Below are 16598 nucleotides of genomic sequence, written 5' to 3'. Positions count from 1 at the left end.
ATATCCCTTCCTCTTTGTTTATTGGCAACAGGAAAAAAATTATGACCTACAGAATCAACATTAAAATGATGAATATTCTAAAGAGTTACAGAAGGAAAGGGAGAAACAAGAGAAGAAACTGGTTGAAGTGAATACTCACACCCACACAACAGAAGCCATATGGGTGGAGTTGTTCTCTTCATGTGGCCTACGGGTCATTTATTTCTCCACTCATAAGTGGCTCCTAACGTAATTTGTTAGGTCTCTTTTCCAACCCCCAACACCCTGGTTGGTTAGCATTTGTCTGCAGGCTAGAATGGTATCTTACATCCCCTTAATACAGAGCAGCAGACTAATTGGAACCATATGTCTGTCTTCTAGGGATGGTTTAAATACCAGAGCTTTACTATCCATTTTGAGACTTGAAATCCTTTGTTCTAGGCAAGATCAGGAGGCTGGGGCTATACCTGGCAGTGATACTGTAGCCCTAAAAGTTAAGTATATCAACAACTGGGTATGTCTATGCGGCAAGGGGAAAGAGGGAATGGGTGGCACGAATTTAAAAATCAGGACAACTGCAAGAGGAAATTTTCTTACTTGGTCCACCACCTCAGAGTAATACCCTTGACTTCTTTTTTGGCTGACCAAGGAGCAACCCGAAGCAGATATAACAGATTAGGCGCAGCCTGCAGCCAGTTCCAAATGTTCACAGTGTCTGTGAAGGTGGTACAGTAGTACAGCTACAAGTGGCAGCCAACCCCTTCAGGAGTAACTTGTGCTTCATTTCACTTCCTCGTTGTGATAAGTAAGCTTGGAAGTACGGGGCAGAGGAAAAACGTGAAGTGGGAAAATAATTACTTATCCTAAATAAACCACCTCACCAGAAAATACCGAGACAAGATCCTTCCTGTTTGTTTTGTTTTGTTTTGTTTTTGCGGTACGCGGGCCTCTCACTGTTGTGGCTTCTCCCGTTGCGGATCACAGGCTCTGGACACGCAGGCTCAGCGGCCATGGCTCATGGGCCCAGCCGCTCCGCGGCATGTGGGATCTTCCCAGACCGGGGCACGAACCCATATCCCCTGCATCGGCAGGCAGACTTTCAACCACTGCGCCACGAGGGAAGCCCCCTTCCTGTTTTAAAATCTGAAAGCTTCTGAGGACTCATAACCCCAATGCTGCACTTGCAAGTAAAGACAAAGATCAAGAATAGAAATAATTTAGGGCCCTGATTAACTTCTCAGTGGACTAATAAGTACGGGGTGTGGGCCACAAGCTGTCAGGTATTCTAGCTAGAAATGAATTGACAAATCAAAGATCAAGACCTGTAAAAGAACACTTTATAAACAGGATTTAGACCGTTATATGGACTGTTAAGATAGAACATGACACGGAAGAGGAACTAACCTTGTTTTTCCTACACAATATTACTAGCCTAGAAATCATGTGACCCAAAAGCTTTATTTGGATTTGAACACAAGAGTCAACTGTGTGAATCTCAAAATATTGGTAGTGACAAAGGATGAGTTTCAAAGTTCCCAGGAGTCTCAATATTAGTTTGCTCTTAAAAATGGGTCTGGGAAGTCCTGAAGTGTTTAGCAATCCCTTCAACCTTTGGCTGAACTTCCTAACTAGGAGCTAATAGAGAAGTAATGCCAAAAACTACTGACTCACAGCCTGAGCATTTATACTCAAGAGAAATTCCTTCATGGGAAAAAAAAAAAAAAAAAATCAAGTAATCAGCTTATCTGGGAAGGGGGGCATTTGGTTTAGTTTAAGAAACCAGGGGAGGTCAGAATTGGAGGAGGGGACAGGTAATATTCAGGAGGTTGAAAGAATATATGTACCTTCTTGGTAATACGTTAGGTATTAGAGGACCATTCTGTTGCAGCTCCTACTATTGCACCATATACAGGGCTCTTACACAGCTATCACTTAATCTTAGCAATCTCCTGACCCTCCACAACTTCTGAGCACTGTGTATCATACAGCATGATGACTACCTCCGTGGAAAATGAAAGTTTAAAAACAAAAATGCTGGAGCAGCATTACATTGGTATTTTCAATGAATGACATGTATTTGCCCCCAAAGTTTTAAAAATATCTTAGCAGTTAGGATCACTGAACTCAGCTATTTTTAAATGAGGTAATAAACAAATCCCCTCCACTCTTATCATAGATAGCACTACCCCAACCCTTCTCAGGAAAGGCAAAAACCCCTCACCAACACGGGATCTTTTAATCAAACTCAGTATTGAGTAGATGTATAAAGGAAAAGGTTATAATAAGACCTTTTCTATAAGACCTACAAACAATATTCACTGGAATTCTTGAAAACGTTAATGCATACTATTGCAATTATGATTCTAAAGTGATTCATATCACTTAGAAAAATAATAGTCCAATCATTCAATCAAGTAAGTTTCTAATCCTGATAGGTGAGCACACTATACAAATTTTTAGTGTGCCTTTTATGGACCATAATGAATCAAGGTCCCCTTAACTTCTCAACAGAAACTAAAGATACCAAATGGAAATACAGTATATAGGTATAACAATAATATTTTCCAAATTAAAAATTAAGGCATATGGTCTGATAAGCAGAAGGCTACTTTTGGAGAAAAGAAGGTACGATCACATATAAGATTCTCAGTTGTCACCTAGAAACTAAGCAGGCAAGAAAATACCATCTTAGGTTAAGCCTAACAGAATAGAATAAACATAACTCAAATGAGAGGAAACATCTGAACAGTAACCCACCTAAAAGGTAAGGTGTAAATATACTAACAGGAGTAGGATACGCCCCAAGTTTCTGAGGGACCATTAGTGCATCAAGGGGCAAACAACATAATCACACATCTAACAATATAATTATATGCATAAATTGAGTTTTAAGCAAAAGTTTAGGGGCAATTGGTATATAATAGAGGAGAAAGGCTTTCCTGAAAAAGAGTCTATCAAGAGCTCAGAGAATCTCTCAATCTGATTAAAAAGATCAAGGTCATATTTGGACTAGAATGTTAAGAAAACTAACCTATTTAATTGTACAAGTACTCGGTATTTTCCAACTTTTCTGACTCTCAAACTTCTTTCAAAGGAATATATTATCCTAAAAACCTTGCAAGAAAGAAATTTTTAAAATAACTTTGTCAAAAAAAAAAAAAAAACTTTGTCATTTTTATGTGATTTATGATAAAGAAGTAATTTAAGTAAAATATTTTATATTAGTACATTATTAAAATTGACTTAAAAGTTCATTACAAATAATATTTATCAACAAAATGAAAAGGCAACCTACTGAATAGGAGAAAATATTTGCAAATCATATATCTGATGAGGGGTTAATATCCAAAATACATAAAAAACTCATACAACTCAGTAGCAAAAAAACAATTCAATTTTTTAAATGGACAGAAGATCTGAATAGACATTTTTCCAAAGAAGACATGCAGATGGCCAAGAGGTACATAAAAAGATGCTTAACATCACTAATCACCAGGGAAATGCAAATCAAAACACCTGTTAGAATGGCTATTACCAAGAAGACAAGAAGTAACAAATATTGGTGAGGGTGTGGAGAAAAGGGAACTCTTGTGCACTGTTGGTGGGAATGTTTACTGGTGCAGCCACTATGAAAAACAGTATAGAGGTTCCTCAAAAAATTAAAAAGAGAACTACCATATGATCCAGCAATTCCACTTCTAGGTATTGATCTAAAGAAAATGAAAGCACTGGGAATTCCCAGGCAGTTCAGTGGTTAGGACTCCTTGCTCTCAGTGCTGAGAGCCCAAGTTTGATCCCTGGTTGGGGAAATAAAATCCCATAAGCCGCGTGACGTGGCCAAAAAAAAAAAAAAGAAAAGAAAATGAAAGCACTAATTCAAAAAGACATCTGCATGCTCATGTTCATCGCAGCATTATTTACAATAGCCAAGATATGGAAACAACCTCAGTGTCCATTGACAGATGAATGGATTTTAAAATGTAGTATATGTATACAGTGGAATATTATTCAGTCATAAAAAAATAAAACAAAATCTTGTCATTTAAAAAATATTAAATAGTTATATTCACTTTATTTCTTGTTTTTTCTTTTTCCATTATGGTGTATTACAGGATATCAAACATACTTCTCTGTCTATACAGTAGAACCTTGTTGTTTATCCATTTTATATATAATCGTTTTCATCTGCTAAACCCAAACTCCCAATCCATCCCTCCCCTCAGCCCCCTCCCCCTTGGCAACCACAAGTCTGTTCTCTATGTCTGTGAGTCTGTTTCTGTTTCATAGATAAGTTCATTTGTGTCATATTTTAGATTTCACATATAAGTGACATCATATGGTATTTGTCTTCCTCTTCCTGACTTACTTCACTTAGCATGATAATCTCTAGGTCCATCCATGTTGCTGAAAATGGCATTATTTTACTTTTTTTAAATGGCTGAGCAGTATTCCAGTATATATATATATATATACCACATCTTTCCTATCCATTCAGCTGTCGATGGACATTTAGGTTGCTTCCACGTCTAGGCTATTGTAAATAGTGCTGCTATGAACACTGGGGTGCATGTATCTTTTCTTTTCTTTTTTTTTTAAACATCTTTTTTGGAGTATAATTGCTTTACAATGGTGTGTTAGTTTCTGCTGTATAACAAAGTGAAACAGCTATACATATACATATATCCCTATATCTCCTCCCTCTTGCGTCTCCCTCCCACCCTCCCTATCCCACCCCTCTAGGTGGACACAAAGCACCGAGCTGATCTCCCTGTGCCATGCGGCTGCCTCCCACTAGCTATCTATTTTACATTTGGTAGCATATATATGTCCATGCCACCCTCTCACTTCATCCAAGCTTACCCTTCCCCCTCTCCATGTCCTCAAGTCCATTCTCTATGTCTGCGCCTTTATTCCTGTCCTGTGGGGTGCATGTATCTTTTCGAATCATAGTTTTGTCTAGATGTAAGCCCAGGAGTGGGATTGCTGGATCATATGGTAACTCTATTTTTAGTTTTTTGAGGAACCTCCACACTGTTTTCCATAGCGGCTGTACCAATTTACATTCCCACCAACAGTGCAGGAGGGTTCCCCTTTCTCCAAACCCTCTCCAGCACTGGTTATCTGCAGACTTTTTAATGATGGCCATTCTGACTGGTGTGAGGTGGTACCTCATTGCAGTTTTGATTTGCGTTTCTCTAATAATTAGCGATGTTGAGCATTTTTTCATGTGCCATGTGTGTCAACTATGTGTACCTGAAATGCCTTTTTAATGAAGGTACATTAATTTTTCATTTGTAAAAGCTCCAGTCTTAGGAATAGGATTCAGAAGAGAGAATTTTCCAAACTCCATTTTCCCAAGGGTCAATATATGTTAAAGTTCCTTAGCCCCTGCTAGTTGAGGGTCCTATACCATTTCAGGGTGAGAGCACAAGGGTGAGGCGTTATGATTCCTAGGCTCTACTAGGGCCCAAATTTGGGAAAGTCACATGGCCTCTCTGGGTCTCAATTTACTACCCATCAATCAGGGAGGTGTACTGAAAGATTACCTAAACAAAGGGTGTTAGGATAATGACAGAAAATTTGGGATTGACACGATGAATATTCGTAACTACTTTTTGTGACCTGTCAGGGACATTCTCAATCACCAGACTATGGAAGGGGCCTCAGAAATCCAAGGTTTCCAACCTTTGTTTTGAGATACAGATATGACTGTATCTTAGCATATTCATACTGGCGGTGAAAGGTCAATAGACTTACCAAATGTTTTAGTTTCTCACTTTTAAAAAATGAAGTAGTCTAGATCTCACTGCATTAAAGGTCAAAAATTTCCACAGTACCTCAAATCCATGCACTGTGGAAATTCTTTCCAAAATATTGGCTTTGCTGTAGCTGAACTTCAGATCTTTGCTGTCTACTGATTGCCAACTAAAACAATAACACCGGAGTGGAAACCATCTCATGGAGACCATTCTGGGAGTCGACATTTAAAGAAAAAAGTTTCCAACTTCCTTAGGTTAAAAAAAAAAAGTTTCCACAATTTTCAAAACATTCTCATAACGTCTGAGTATTTCAAATAACTTTGCTTCAGGGAGTAAGCCAGCTACATTTAGGCAATCTTTTATAAATACAGAAATTTCTCTAGTAAATTTTTAAGGACAAGAATTAAAATTCCTTTTGAATAGCAGTACATCAACCATTAAAAATAAGGCAACACCAGTTTGACAGCTTAATATAATCCATCAATAAGAAAATCTGATATCTCTATTTCTAAACGTATCTCTGACTGGAAGTTCCCTCTTCCTGGCCCAGAGATGTGACTGGTTACCCAGTCCCAGAAATTCCTCCTCTGCTCACATCTCTTGTATTTGTTGCCCTTTTCTTCCTTCCCACATCCACTGCCACCACCCGTATGCAGGATTTTACCATTTCACAGCCTTTTAACTGATCTTCGTATTGCTTTCCTGTCCCCTCTCCCTACTCCCACCCTTTTTTCCTTATCCACCCTGAATCTGATTTATTAAGCCTGGTATTCAAACAATTTCACAATTTAGTACAAATACCTCCCCTTCCTGCCTTCTCAGGCATGACTCCTCGATCCTTCCCTCTCACCAAGCTTTTCTGCAGATATGCTGTGTGCATTCTACTGCTGCCCATGCTTCTCCAACTCAGCTTCCCACTGTAACCAAAATAAAGCCCCAAATCCTCACCATGTGCACAGGTCCCCAGGCGAACTGGCCCTTGCCAGCTCTCTCATCCCATCTTTCCACTCCCGGCCTTATTTATTATCCTCAGCCATGCTAAACTTTCTCTTACCCCCTAAATATGCTGAATTCACCTCTCGCAGGCCTTTGCCTTGCTCTTCCTTCTGTTTGGAAGGCTCTGACTATCCTCGTTATCCTCTCACAAGTCGTTCTATCAGACTACCCGATATTACCATTTTCACAGCCCTTATGAGAGCTTGTTTATGTGTTTACTGTCTATCTTTCCCCATCAGAACATTAGTTCCAAGGGACTATTTTAATCGCTGCTGTATTCCCAATGTCTGCACACAGCAGGTGCTTTACTAACATTTGCTTACTGACTAATCCTACTGGCATTCTCTCCTTGACACCTATCCTTAACGAGTTCTATTCATCCTTTAAGACTCACCTCAAGTGCTATATTCTCAAAAGGGTGTTTCTGTCCTCATCACCACTATGTAAAGTTCAGATCAACAAAGTTATTGAGCACCTACTATACAACAGGTACAATAAATGGGATATGCTTACAGTCCCTGTGGCATCTGTAATCTAATGAAATTCTGCAAACTAAAGTGGTTTCTCCATCCTCTGAACTCCTGTGGTGACCGGACTATACAATTAACGTGATAATGAATCATGATGTGCTCTGTAACATCTCTCCTATTGTATCAAACTGCAGTTTGGTAGCTGTTGGCCATGCTGTCACCCAGGGATACAATCGATGTGCTAAGAGAGCCATGTTGTGCCTCCTCCATCCTGAATCTGCTCCTTTGTGGATCCTCACACATCTGAGGCACAAAGTGAAAGGTTAGAGACCAAGAACCCTATTCTTTTCCCAGCGTTGAATTCTCTACATGAAAGCGATTTGCACGAGTGCTCTTTATAAGAAATTCAAACGTTTAGCAAGTTAAAGGTGTTTTGGAAACTCTAGTGTTTTCTAAGCAAGACATATTTGCATGCCAAATACGTTGAAATTAAATGATATACGTGAAAATGCTTTGCAAAGTACTTCTTATATATGTAAAGCATAATTTTGGTGTTATTTAACTTTTCAAAGCTCTAAGCATTTGCTGCCCACATAGACTGTAAATTCTTGAGGGCGGGAGTCATGTTCTGAGCCTTCTTTTTTCTGTTCCGTGATACCGGAGCAAAAAGCCTTTGTTAAGAACAGTGAAGATTACAGATAGCCACTACAAATTCTTCGTTCCAGACTTGGCAACTGTGCCTTTCAGAAATAAAATTCTTTATTCTGAAAACAATCAATGCTTATGCTGGATTACTAATGATAGAAACATCTTTCAAATAATTCTACAGAAGATAGGTTTGTGACCAGCATTAAGAAGAAAGCATTAAAACCAGAAAAAAAAAAAACCAAACTATTCACCTGAGCTTCATTCTCTCTAGAACTAGCACTAGAACAAAAATTCATAGGTAAGAATTTAATCACAAAAACTCTTAAACAATGGAATGATGTTGAATCTTTTAATATCTGTAACTGAAACTTATCTCTCGTGTCCTGGGAACACATATTCACTTGAAGAGGGCTAACATGGGCTTTTATAATAGCTAGATTTTTATAGTAGTACCAAGTATTACATGTAAATTGTCACATTACTTCATACAAAAAGTAAACATAAATTCCTGTAAACACAAACATCCCCAGAACAACTTATTCATCTACTTTTGAACAGGATGCATAATCTTTTCATCAAAACCACTAGGTAAATATTGGATAAGGAAAACATGAATTCCTTAAATTTCCTGATCTGAATTTTTATTAATTCCAAGTTAATTTGCTACTATAACATATACGATGATTTTTAAAATGAGGTGCTTAAGACTAACAATATTTTAAATAAAATAAAAAAACCCTCTTTTCTCTCTCATGTGTTTCTTTCATATACAGTAGTTCTTTCTTACTGAGATTTATAATAATTCATCAAAAAGACTACTGAAAAGATCAGGGATCTGAAAGTTACTTTTAGCTTTCAGAATAAAAAGTTGATTTCATTACTTATCTGAACTTATCCCATCAGAACCATCCAACCTACCTCTCTAAAATTAGTCATGCTGTAGTCAGCTTCAACTAGAAGCGTTCCTCCCACTGGTCCATTAAGTTCAAAGAAGGCCTGGCTGATGAGAACGGGTATTCTATCCAATTTATGTGTAGGAAGGGAAGTTCAGGCAATGACTGAGAAACTGAGTAATGACAGCATGTAGGAAAGAATGCAAACAAAGACAATGTCAGATGCTGTAGCAGAGCACAAAGCTAGGGGCGCTCATTTATTCTTTGCTTTGCTCTGAAAACAAATAATAAAAATGCAGACTTTAGGTTAATGAAATAAAAATCTTGACGAAGTATATGCATTAATACACAGAGAGCCCAAGGCTGGCTGTCAGGACCCCTAGGAGTCTGTAATTACACACCAACAGGTAGAGACTCATATTGTGACTGCATGGGTTTGTTTTTAACCATTAACAAAGGAAAGTATTTAAAAATCTCCTTACCCAAATATTTGTCAGTAGAGTTTCTAAATTCAATTATCACCAACCCCTGCTTTTCAAACTTGGCTTCTCAATGCAAAAACTAAAAGCCGTACAAATTTCCCTTAACTAAATCAAAATGATTCTAAATTCAAAATCAAGAACCAAGGAAGCATAAAAACTTTTTCTTAGTCTTTGGTCAGTGAAGGTAGACTAAGACTGTTGCAGAAAAAGAGGGCCTTCTTTTTTTTTTTTTTTTTTTGTGGTACGCGGGCCTCTCACTGTTGTGGCCTCTCCCGTTGAGGAGCACAGGCTCCGGACTAGCAGGCTCAGCGGCCATGGCTCACGGACCCAGCCGCTCCGCGGTATGTGGGATCTTCCCGGACCGGGACACAAACCCGTGTCCCCTGCATCGGCTGATGGACTCTCAACCACTGCGCCACCAGGGAAGCCCTGAGGGCCTTCTTTTAACTCACTACCCTAATCAAAAATCCAAAGAACCCTACAGTAACATCTGTGGTAGGCTGAATAACAGCCCTTCAAAGACATCCTTGCCCTAATCCATGGAACTTGTGGATGTGTTATCTTCTTTTGCAGATGTGGTTAGGTTAAGGATCTTGAGCTGGAGAGACCATCCTGGTTCATCCAGGAGGGCCCAACGTAATCACGAGGGTCCTTACAAGAGGGAAGTAAGAGGATCAGATTAGGAGTGGGAGATGTGACAATGGAAGCAGGAGGTGGAAGTGTGATGTAAGGCCTGGAGCCAAGGAACGCAGGAGGCCTCCATGAGCTGAAAAAGGCAAGGAGATGAATCCTCCAAAGCCTCCAGATGGAACCAGTTCCACCAATACCTTGGTTTCAGCCCCACAGGATTCATTTCAGATTTCTGACCTCCAGAACTATAAGATAAACTTGTAGTGTTTCAAGCCACTAAGTGTGTGGTAATTTGTTACAGCAACAATAGATAACACATTTTATTATACTTTTAGGGATTGTGAAGCTTAGTAGGTGTTATTACCATTAATTTAATTGAAACTACAATGAATAATTACAAAAGAGGGTTTGCAATTGTCAGGCCTTTCCACCCTACCCACCCTTGTGAGCACTGTCAGCATCTAGAGAGCTTTAGAGAATATAAACCAGACGTCAGGGCAAAGGAAAAACATGATTTCACGTAAGATAAAGAAAGCTTCTAATTCCTGTCTACTATGTACTGAGCAAATACAGAACTCAAAGAGCTTACAACTATAAAAGTTCTAATCAGCCCAACTTAGATAAACAAAAGGCTAGGTGACATTCCGAGGATGTAAAAGTAGAGCCTGGCAAGTGAGCAGTTATGTACACAAAAGACACTGTCAGAAGAATCAACAACCTACAAGGGTTCACATAGGTACTTTGACCTATAATATAATATATATTTGAACTCTCAGTTCCCACCCAGTTAAGGAGGGAATCTTCAGAATTGCTTCTTACCTAGGCTTTTCAAGACAGTTATATTCTAGCTAAAGTTCTGTTTTCTATATGAGATTCCAGTCCTTTTTTATCTGGAAGACGAGGGACATACAGTGCAATACCAAAAACTGTCAGAAAAACAAAAATGGTTTATTTTCATATTTATAGTTTCTATATAAACTGCAGTCACTTTCTTCTATCAATAGGTGGTGAGCTTGTATTGGTTAGGCAAATGCTGACAGTTTACTACAATTGAAGTATGAGTAGAGTGAGGCAGTGAAAAGTGCTTTTTTAGGCACTGTCAGATGAGCAGATGAATGAAATTTGAGGATAAAAAGAGATGGACTGCCTTTAAACCACTGTAAGATCTATTCTTCTTAAATGATCATAAAACCACAGTCTTAAGAATAAGCATGCTCTATATCAGCAGTGACACAAATCAACCTTCTCAAGTGAAGGTGAGAAGGCACACAATTTTATCAGTTTTTTTTTTTACTAATTTATTCTATATTTTATTCCTTATTCAAAAATTACTTTTTCTTCTTTCTTCCCAACCCAGTTGCATCCCAAACTAAATAAAAAAATAGCATCAATGTATTTTGAAAGCTTAGTAATTTTCAAGCCACACACACACAAAAATCCTTTTTATAATACTTCTTTCTGAATAGATAAAACAGATAATCCCTTGCTTTAAGAACCTTGAAGGAAAAGCTGCTTCACTCCTATTTCACATCCTCAGCATACTTCTCACCTGCTATTTTGATATTCAGATTGGCATCCAGTAGCAAATTTTCAGCTTTTAGATCACGATGAACAATATTCCGACAGTGACAAAAATAGACAGCTGCGACAATCTGTTTGAACTTCCGACGGGCCTCCTTTTCTGCCATTCTGCCATGGGCCACCAGGTGGTCTGCGGCGAAGAAGAATACCGTCAGTTCTTGTTTTGGGACAGTGGTATAATTTCAAGAGGTAGACAGAAGGAGTGATACAAGTGGGCCCAGCAAATGAATGAGTTAAAGAAGTAAAACAAACAAATGGAAAACAATACACTTACAGTCCTGATTTGTATCTATAAAAATTCATTAGTAATGAGCACCCAAACTTCGTTAAGTATAAATCCCATTACACATACATATGCATAAGAATACACTCGCCCTACCATAAGGAAGGAAGAGCTGTGAGGGATGCACATAATGGTTTTCTTCAAGGATTGTAACACTCAACACCTTCCTGTGCATATCTCCGTTGCAAAAGATTATATAGCAAACATGCACATGAAGATACACAGCAAACATGCACATGAAGATAAGTATCAGCAATATTTCCTGTGCTAAAGGGTGAGTCAAAAAGCAGAGTCACAATAATCAATCACTTTAGGAAAGAATAGACAGAAATTAGTCATTGCTGAGAGGGGAAAACCTGCTTTATATAGGATTCTGTTTAGGCTAATATCTCTTCTGCTTTCTCAAAGGTTTACAGTTTGACATAAAAATGTACTTATTTGGTGACTATTATCTGGAATGCACAGTAATATGCCTGCATCTTTACATTTGCATTTACTGTGCTTACCAAATATTTTTAAAACTATGTTATTAATTTTTACAGATAACATCAATAGAAAACCATGTGAGTTTCTACCACTTTAAATGAAATAATTTCATTGGCTATGTCACTAACTAAGGTATAACAAAAGAATTTACATGTGATTAACTTTGTAATTCTATAAATCAGGCTATCCTCTATATTTAAAAAGGAATTGATTGACATATAATCAATGTCATAAGTTCTATAACACTTTTCTAATAGTGGAAGTACGGTTATATTGAACCAATGACATACATATCTTTAACCCAGTTCTTCATCTGACAGCATATACGGATCACGACAGCTGATGGCATCAGAAATGTCAGTGACACAGTTTGCTCTGTTTGAAATCTGTAATAGCTCATCAGCACTATCCTTAAATCAACTGATCTAGCTGGAAAAAAGACACATTTGCCATCATAAGCAACCTGAGATAGTGGGAAAGTGGAAAATTAGACAATATAAGTGTATTATTTTTTGTTTTTTAATAGTACTTTCAGTAATACTACCCAATTGTTTTGGCACCATCTCCATCCCCCATGGGACAAGTCAGGTGAATCTTTTCTTCATCACAAAGAAGAACTTTGAGATAAAACATATGCACCAGTAATGACTGACAAGATTAACAGTTTAGGACACGAAATGGAGTGGGGGTGGTTTGAAGAAGGGGGCAAAATGACAATCCACCCACATATCAGATTTTCAAATAATTCAAAGTACATTCTGACCACAACGGACATTAAACTTTGGAGACCAAATACATTAGTAATTTTAACAACGTTATAAGTAGTTTATTTAAATTATTAAGAAAGACCCCTCAAAGGAGTTGTTATAATTGTTAGAGTTATCAATGACCCACACATAAGATCTTTGAAGCATTTCCCTCAAAAACAATCATTATTATGGCCAAGATCACCAATTTGGTAGAAAGAAAGAGAAAATAAGAAGTCTTTAGCTTAGATGTTAAAAGGACTAGGATACAGCTTTCTACAGGAGTTTAGAGGTGGTGATAAGTGAGCTCACACTCTGGTATGTTTAGGCTTCTGGTGAGATCTGTCAAATGAATTTCAAACAACACAAGGTCCCCAACTAGGGACAGGGAGTGAATACAAGCTGTTGAAGAATTGGATGTCCATCAGATGTGGACACCATGCTCCACTTGAAGAGGCCATTCTCTCTAACAGTACCTGCTCCTTTGACCCACTATTTCTCTTCACCCAAGGCCTAATTATTCTAATAATGTGCTTTAGCTGCTAAACCTTGTCTAATTAAAGAGCTTTGAAGAGACAGCTATTCTTGAGAAATACAAAAATAAACCCTTATGAAGGTTTACCCTCAGAAGCTCATTTGGCCAAGCCACCCATTAATTAAAATGCCCAGGAGACATTCATCTGGCAGTAAATACTAATTACCAGAACACATCAAAGTGCTTCTTAAATACAACAGAATGATTAATTTAGCAATTTCCAAAATAAGTGATTTTCTTTTATTAAAAAAACCTCTTTGTATTTTCTAAGTACTTTGTTTTCCTAAAATGATTGGAAAGTTCTCAAAAATGTTACATAGGCCAGGAGCTGGTAGAATGCAGCCTAGTTCTGTTTTATCTCTACAATGACACATCGGTTGTCCTTGGATGAATCATTTATACTGCCAATATTGCCACCTCTTGATCTGCTAAACAGAAATAAATTCTGTTACATGCTATGGCCAAAGAAAGTATAGCATATTTGGGAATAAACTTGTACTTTGACTAAGAGTTAACATATATGACATAATTTTAACTTTCAAAGACATTAAAAAGCTATTTTTTAAAAAGGTCCACTCATTACTACACAAATACTATTTCAGCATTTGGTTAATAGATCATAAGGATCTTTGTTCAGGATTCTGTAATGCTTGAAAGTGATTATTATTATACACCAATTGTACTGTTACACGGTTCTGGTTACAAGGTATTTGTGATAGCACACTGGGTAAAATGGCTTAAACTATATAGTACTTGCCATAAAGATACCTACAGTATCCCTACAGCTAAGAATATAAAGAAGATACACAATTTACTTTTTTAAAAAATGTGTTGCCTGCAAACGTCAGATGTTTCTTACTAGCCATTGTGTTTGATGTTTAAGTTCTTTCTTCTTTGGGAACGTTGTGCTCTTCCCCACATACAGGACCTTCATACTGGCTCAATGTCATTCAGACTTTAGCCTCTGCTTTTATTTTTGCCCATCTTATTACCACCACCACCACCCCCCGCCTCCAGCCCCTGTTAGTTTGCTTTCAGTGTAAACCTACAGGGTCTAGTGGGTGTGCCAGGAAGCCAGCAGCCTGCAGCGGTTTTTGGTCCCTGCTGAAATTGCCTTTCAGCTGCCTGCTGACAAATGGCTGCTTTATGTTCATGTGTGCTCCATAGGCAGGCAGCAAAAATTCTTCAAGTTCAAATATGACATTTAACTTTCAGCGAAGAAACCCAGAGCAGCAGTAGCCCAGCCTGGACTTAACACAAACTCACAGCATTTGAATACATACTGGGGTAATTTCAGAAGGCAAATGAAACAAATAGCTCCCAAGCCACTCAACATTCAAAGTAAAATACATTCTGCAACTTGTCAGGATAAACCCACTTGCAAGGAACTCTAAAGAGTTGTTCTGCTTCTTCTGGACAGTTTAGTGAGCTAGTTCTCCGAAATACTGGGCAAGATGCCACCCATACCTCCAGTCCCAAACACCCCACCCTGCAACCATGACCCCAGCCCCCCATCCACACCCCTGAGTCTAGCCAATCTTCACTCCATCACAGTAAGTCCCTTTTCACCATCAATTAACTACTACTCTATTTAGTTGCCATTATACCTCTGGGGCAAATTTAAAGTTTTTCTCTATCACAGCTTCAACCATTTCAACCCAGACAAGGATGAGGTGACTCTCAATTAAAAGGAGAAGACGGTTCTCCTGTTTTCAAGTTCTTATCAAAAGTGAGGAGCCTGTGAAATAAAAACAAAACAAAACAACAACAAAAGAAAAAAGTAAGGAGTCTAAGTTCTCTTTCTCACTTTCCAATCACCATAAATAACTTGGCACTGGATTTCTGTAATCTTTTTTATCTGCTCTTCCTCACAAAATCAAAAGTAGTTAGTGACACTAAGGGATTTATACACCTCACGAGGAGTATATCATTAGAAGCGGAGGGAATGAATTCTGAAGTTTCAAAAGTCTTAGAGCACCAGCGTTTACAAAGTTTGCTTCAGAGTTCACTGCTTTTTCCACAGTGAATTGCTTCAAATTCACTGTTTGTAATTTTGTCCCAATCTGACTCAGGAAGAAATATCTTGTGGTACAGTTAGATTCTAACCTTTCAAAGAGCAAAAATACACATAAGGCAGTCTTAACGTCCCTAGACCAGCCTTGCTGGAGTGTCAGAGGCACGCCACTAATGGGGTAGCGGTGGGAAGCCAACATTTCTTAAAATAAGTCACTTTCCCACTATAAACAGACAGTGTCTCCATTTGTCTGCTAAGTCTACAACATCTAAGATCCAAAACACTAGCTGAAAATGAACATACCCTGATAGCAGGTCAAGCAACAGGGCAGAAACTTTTCATTTTACATGATGAAGAAATAACCCAGTCTAGAATGGGAAAAAGGCGGCTCATGTGCTAAGCTTAGGTGGCTACCTGGAAAGATTTCTGCCAATTCCAAGCTAACCACAGCTAGCTGTTCTTTGCTTTGCCACTCAGTTCTATCATTTCTTCTTTCTACACTCATGGAAACGACTTCCTGTTTATCAAACAAATGCTTCTTTCCAAAAGAGTCAGGGCAAGGCCAAGATAACTCAGCTTCCTGGGAGAAGGTTAACAAGAGTGCACTCAAATGTCACACTGTCCCTAACCCTCGGAGGCCCCAAGCTGCCAAGGACTAGAGGAAGAGGGCTTGTTATTTGGTTTTCCTTGCCAAGATTCCAGCTACCTCATACCAGGCCTCTTTACTTGTTGCTGCTGATGGTTACCATCTCTTTTCTTCATCCTTCCAGTGGTCCAGGCCAAAAACCTTGCTGTCGCCTTTCATTCTCTTTCTTTCATACCCCACATCCAATCCATCAGCAGATTTTATAAACTCTGCTGTCAAAGTACATCCAGAATTCAACTATTCCTCACCCTTATCCCCACCCCACTCTAGTGCCACCAACCTAGTCCAATAGCCATTATCTCCCTCCCGGTTTACTGCAGTAACCTTAGAATAAACTCCTAACCAGTATCCCTGATTCTGCCCTTGGCTCACTGCGATCTACTCTCAAAATGACAGCCCAGATAAGAAGTCTTTTTTTTTTTTGAAATAATTACAGATTCACAGGAAGCT

At 38.5% G+C, this 16598-nt stretch overlaps 1 protein-coding gene across 5 annotated transcripts in view; it reads right to left on the bottom strand.

Annotated features, from left to right (window-relative positions):
- SIK3 (SIK family kinase 3) overlaps window positions 1-16598 on the bottom strand; it is a 247073-nt gene that overhangs the window by 63626 nt on the left and 166849 nt on the right. For all 5 annotated transcript variants that reach the window (XM_060017902.1, XM_060017904.1, XM_060017903.1 and 2 more), the window contains exon 4: window positions 11407-11568. In XM_060017902.1, coding sequence (XP_059873885.1) covers window positions 11407-11568 — 162 coding nt within the window. The remainder of the gene's footprint in view (window positions 1-11406; window positions 11569-16598) is intronic.

This window comes from Delphinus delphis, chromosome 8, assembly GCF_949987515.2.
Source record: "Delphinus delphis chromosome 8, mDelDel1.2, whole genome shotgun sequence".
Classification (NCBI taxonomy): Eukaryota; Metazoa; Chordata; class Mammalia; order Artiodactyla; family Delphinidae; genus Delphinus; species Delphinus delphis.
Note: the sequence above shows the minus strand (reverse complement) of the source record. Positions and strands in the feature narration are given on the sequence as shown.